The sequence below is a fragment of the Spea bombifrons genome, chromosome 2 (genome assembly GCF_027358695.1).
Source record: "Spea bombifrons isolate aSpeBom1 chromosome 2, aSpeBom1.2.pri, whole genome shotgun sequence".
Lineage (NCBI taxonomy): Eukaryota > Metazoa > Chordata > Amphibia > Anura > Pelobatidae > Spea > Spea bombifrons.
This window is the reverse complement of record NC_071088.1, coordinates 77,684,651-77,690,650: the sequence shown is the minus strand read 5'-3', so window position 1 is coordinate 77,690,650 and position 6,000 is coordinate 77,684,651. Positions and strand designations below refer to the sequence as shown.

The following is a 6,000-nucleotide window of genomic DNA, read 5'->3' as shown; positions in this document are numbered from 1 at the left end:
CTTTACTACTACTGTAAGTTTCTGATATACTGTGTTTGTTTTGTGGTGAGTGGAGTAAACATTTTTGGGGAAAGGGGGTATTCTCAGGTTGTTGCCTATTAAGATAATTCATTCTATGTGGCCTGCTTGGTTTTTGAGACTTTTCCTTCTCTTCAATGTAAACAAAGCGGCAGGGTGAATCCTGAGCTATAGCAATTGTGACAAGTGCAAAACTGATAAGTGAGGAAGGAGAGGCAAGCATACATTTTCACTTGCACTTTCAGCAAGTGCCCCAAGGACTGTATTGTTGTGAGAAGTATGCAAAATTACTATGCAGAATCTACTGTTGGATTAAAGGAGCTATTGGCAACACAGAGGGACATTAATAATATGGAGATGATCGTCCTTACCGAGGATTCACTGGCTGCAGTCAGTGCTGGTGAGGGTGGAGATGGGTTGGAGGAGGTATCTAGGGCACAGAGCCATGTAAGTTGCAAGATGGTCCATAGGGGTAATAAGTTTAGGGAGGATAGCCTTGGCCTTGGTGGGGAGATCAGTTCAGATCTGGCATTACTAGGGTAGGCAGATTCACCGGGTGAGTAGCCCCTCTAGTACACAGAAACATAGAATGTGTTGGCAGCTAAGAACCATTTGGGCCATCTAGCCTGCCCAATTTCTAAATACTTTCCTTAGTCCCTGGTCTTCTCTTATGTCTAGGATAGCTAGAATACTATTCCATGAATCCACTACCCTCTAATTTAAGAGTATGTCCTTGTTCTGGTAGATTTTCCTTCCTTTTTTTAAAACACTCTCCTCCTTTATTGCATTGGTTTCCTTTTTGTATTTAAAAGTTTCTATCATATCCCCCCTGTCACGACTCTCTTCCAAGCTATACATGTTGAGATCTTTTACCTTTCCCGGTAATCCATGAACCTACTTAGTAGCTCTTTTATGAACACTTTCCAAAGTATCTGTGTCCTTCTGGAGAAACGGTCTCCAGGAATGCGTACAACGGCATGAGCACTTCCCTTTTCCTACTGCTAATATCTCTCCTTATACAACTAAAATTCTGCTAGCATTTCTTGCAATAATTACCCCTAAATCCCTCTCCTCAGATGGAGTTAACTTTATCAAATACTCTATATTCTGTCCTTGGGTTTTTATGCTTGCACTTATCCACATTAAATGTCACAGCTCTGATGAATTTTCTAGTTTACCTAAATAATTTGGCTTCTCCCTCCAGGAACATCAACCACATTGCAAATCTTTGTGTCACATTACCATCAATACCTTCTGCAATATCACTAATGCAAATATTAAAAAGAATGGGTCCAAGTACAGATCCCTGAGGTACCCCACTGGTAACAAGACCTTGCTCCGAATGTACTCCATAGACTACAACCTTCTGTTATCTGTCACTCAGCCACTGCCTAATCCATTCAACAACATTGGAACCTAAACTCAGATATTGCAGTTTATTGATAAGTTGTCTGTGTGAGACAGTGTCAAAATGTCTACTGCTTCACCTTGATCTATTATTTCAGTCACCCGATCAAAAAAATCAATAACATTAGTTTGGCATGATCTCCCAGAAGTGAACCTGTGCTGTTTCTGATCTTGAAATCCATGTGATTTTAGATGTTCAACAATCCTATCCTTTAACATAGCTTCCGTCTGTCTTTTGTTATCACTCTGGGGGTTTTTTTTATAATTACTAAATGCTATTTCTTGTTTACTATTTTGGCCACTTCTGCAAAGTATCACAGTGGTTTTTTGCTCTTACTGACAAGCCTAATATAATTTTGAGATGGGGAAGAAAAGTGTAGGAAAGCTAGACAGGTTGTGGTGGTTAATGACTAGGAAAATAGATAGTGTAAGTCTGCCAAGACCCTGAATGTGTACAAATGCCCGCATTTACTGCATTGGTCACAAGCGAAAATTTGGATTTAGTGGTGGTTACTGAGACCTGGCACAATGAGCACAATAACTGGGATGTTGCCATGCAGGATACATGTTATACTGAAAGGATAAAGATGTCAGAAAAGGAGGAGGTATCAATTTGCTTTAAGGTTAATCTTAGGAGGAAAAGGAGGAAAACCTAGAGTTGTAGTTAATTGTGTATATTCAGAAGAAGTGCCATACAAAAAGAGGATGAGATGCTTACCAACAACAGATAGCCGATTCATAGACTGTCCTATGTTGAGTCACCACTTGGGAGCATCTCAAATTTTAGCTTTTCTGCCATTACAGAGTTAAAATCTTCATCTACATGTCAGTCCGATCCCGCTCCAAAAGGGCAGTGCAGAACTGAAATATGAGGCAAATTTCCTCTGCACGAGGTAACCAACAACTCCAGATGTACCTTTTTGCCTTCATTGGCCTCGTCAGTGGGGTATGGTTTGTATCCCTCTAGGCACAAGAGAACAAGAAGGTCCTTATCATGTTGACTAAATACTGGGTTTCTCTTTCACTCCTTTGCTGAGTTTTCTTTAACTTTCAATTAGTTTGTCTAGTACCATGTAAAAGATGAGTGACCAAAGAGAGTTGAGAATTCTTGGGCCAACTACTGTATTTAGAGAATGCACTCAGATTGATAATGATTGGTGTAGTGTTTCTTTGTGTTATATTAGTGTTCTCGCTTCTGTTTAAAAATCTGGATCTGTTTCTCCCTCTATACAAAGCAGTTTGTATATTGCAAAGTTTTTAATTTGATTTTCATTTTGATGTGCCATTTTATCTTTTTATTTTATGTTGTCATTTTCCCATTGGTAAACCACATATACCTTTTTTAAATTTAGGGATAATTTGCTATTTGGGAGGTGAGTTTTGTAGGAAAGCTGCGGTTTACAACTCTCAGACTAATCTTGCATTAGGAAAGACCGAGCTCATCAAGTTTCTACTGAAAGATGCATTATGCAGACAAAAAGAGCCCTTAGTGCAGGGTTTGGCTCTTCATTATTCATAATAATGTCTGGTATTTAGCCCTCCTACAAACTCGTTAACAAATATGTTTAACTTTTGCTTCTCACAACCTTTTCCTGTGAGCTAAAACTTAATTTCAACTCTTCAACAAGAGAGTTAAAGCAGCTCCTGATGCATGAATCTAATACCCAACGTTTTATGCCGTACTGGTAATTACAATGTGCTTCTATTATAATCAATCTGGGCAACAGCTGAGTGAATGTAGTTGAATGTACAAGCAGTTTTGTCATGACCGTTAACACCCTACTGGTGTTTGCCTACAAGCAATCTAGCTGTTGGTAGCCCTCAAGCTTCTTCTGTGCAGCCTTCTGGGAGCAATCACTTCACTTTCACAGGTCATTAACACCTAACTGTCAAGCGGACGTTGGAACTGGAGCATGCAAGTGGAGCAGTGGTGATATTTCAAACAAACACATTACTGCAGAAGAAAGATTTTGCTCCTGAGATTTTCCAGTTGCCCCAAGTTATGAATATTGTACAGAGATCAATGATGTATTGCAAAATCAAAATGACTGAACCAGCTTTTTTAAGGACATAAGTACCAATAGTTAGCTGTAAAAAAAAAAAAAAAACCCACAAAAAAGCAGACCTCTGAATCTTCCTGCATCGCCACATGGAAAATTAATAGAACCAAAGAATTTGACAGCTACGAGAAACCATTTGGCCCATGTAGTCTGCCCATTAATAGAGCAGCATCATGAATTCTTTAGTAGGAAAGAAAGGAACATCCAGATATGAGTGACGTTACTTTTCTTATCATAATCTGTACATAACAGCAATAATAACCATGCTGTAGACAAAATCATAGTTTATAGGTGAATCATGATTTAATATACTGGGCTTCGTGAACAGTTGAAAACTGGAAGAGGCTACAAATTATTGGAGCTTCTGAAGGTCATGAGAGGCATCACACATTAATTTCCTAAAAGTCACTTTACATAGGTAATAAGTACAATGACAAAAAAAGTAAGGGAACCCTTTATAATTACCTGGTTTTCTGCATTAATTGTTTATAAAATGTGATCTGATCTGTCCCAAGTATAGACAAACACAATGTGTTTAAGCTAATAACACACAAACAATGATAATTTGTCATGCCTTTACTGAAGAAACCCATTAAACATTCACAGTACTGGTGGAACAAATGAGTAAACGCTTGTATTTAGAAACTAGAAACCAGCAATAACCTCAAACAAGCGCTTACGGTAGCTGCAGATCACACCTGCACAACGTTCAAGAGGAATTTTAGGCCATGTTTCTTTACAGAACTGCTTAAGCTCAGCCATATTCGTAGGATGTTTGGGGTGAATGGCTCTCTTCAGGTCATTACACAGCATCTCTAATGGGTTAAGGTCTGGCTCTAAGTGGGCCACTCCAAAAGCCATTCAGTAGTATATTTAATTTGATATTTACAGTCATTGTTCTGCGTCATCAACCAGCTTCTACCGAGCTTCAGCTGGTGGACAGCCATCTTGACATTATCCTGTATGGCACCTTGATAAACTTGGAAATTCATTCTATCTTTGACGATGGCATGCTGTCAAGGAATTATGATGCTCTCTCCACCCAACTTCACTGTTGGGATGATATTTTCATGTTATATGATGCCCTTTTTACACAATGCATTGTGCTGCATGTTTTTCCTGGACAATTCAACCTTAGTTTCACCAGTCCAAAAACATTTTTCCCAGTAGTGTCATGGAGTGTCAAGTTGCGCCTTGGCAAACTTCAGGTCTGCATCAAGGTTTTTTTGGAGACCAGCAGCTTCCTCCGTGGTGTCCTGCCATGGACTTTTAAATGTTTTGCTTATGTAGACTGATGAACAGATTTTAATTTGGTCCAATGATTCCTTTAAGCCTTTAGCTGTTACTCTAGGGTTCTTTTTTACCTTCTTTAGCATTCTGCATTGTGCCTTTAGAGTCATCTTGGCTGGGGACCCTCTTCAAGGGAGAGTAGACACAGTACTAAATTGTTTCCATTTATAAACAATTTGTTTATGCAAACCAACAAGTATTAGTTGTAGGTGTTCTGATATTTCACCTAATGTAAACAATGAACACAAAACATTGTCTGGATGTGAATTTTTTTTTTCTAGAATGCTAAATGTTGATTCTTAGTACTATCTAGATAAAAAGGGTTTAGGGTCTTCTAGATGGATGAGGTTCAGGGTCCTGGCTTGGTCGCATTCTTTCGTTAGTGGATACTTGCTTCTGATTCTTCACTATGAATTCATATGACACATCGTGTTACTTCTTTTTTATTTATAAAACATTGGTAGTTTACTTGTTGTAATGAGTACAATAAGTGTATTCTGATACCTAAACATATCCTAGGATTTCTAGTTTTATCTTTATGATCATTCACACTTTATTTTCTTATTTCAAGTATTTCCAAATAAAGCTATAATTACTGCTAATTATTATATTTTAACATTTAGTCTTCAGCTCTAGAGAGAGAAGAGAATCTAAAAGAGTTAACTTTTTATGTTATTGATAAATATATCTCTGCCCACAAGAGACTGCAAAATGATTAAATATAGTATCATGGTTTAAACTTGATTGTGAAAATAATCATAAATAATTGTATTCATGTATTGTGTATATGTGCAACAATGTAGAATATGTTAGTACTTAGTAATCTGTAAATTACATATGTGCTTACACACTGCAGCTGATTCTTTTAATTTTTATAATGAAGTGGATTTACAAAACACTTGGACACTGTTCAATCCTTGTACCGCTAATTGAAAGCTTCATAGGAGCTTTAACACACATAGTAGTTTTCATCCATGCTGATCTACAAAAGAAGCCATTGCGATACATTTTACTGCTGATAGTTTGGAAGTCTATATCTACTTTTTGCTGACAGCCCCATGCACTTTATTGGCATGTAGACCCCCAGCTTGATGCATTTATTTACAGGCAGACCCAACATTAATGTACACAATGGGCCCCAGAACATGTATGTAAAATGAAAATGTACTGCACTGCAATCGTCATGTCATTTCCACCACAAAATGAGAATAGCTCAAAAGATGAC

General features: G+C 37.9%; 1 protein-coding gene across 1 annotated transcript in view; it reads left to right on the top strand.

Annotated features, from left to right (window-relative positions):
- The first annotated feature begins 297 nt into the window (after positions 1-297).
- Positions 298-6,000, top strand: part of TMEM132E (transmembrane protein 132E) — a 40,264-nt gene continuing 34,561 nt past the window's right edge. Inside the window, exon 1 of the mRNA XM_053455959.1 lies at positions 298-418. Within this exon, the coding sequence (XP_053311934.1) occupies positions 298-418 (121 nt within the window). The remainder of the gene's footprint in view (positions 419-6,000) is intronic.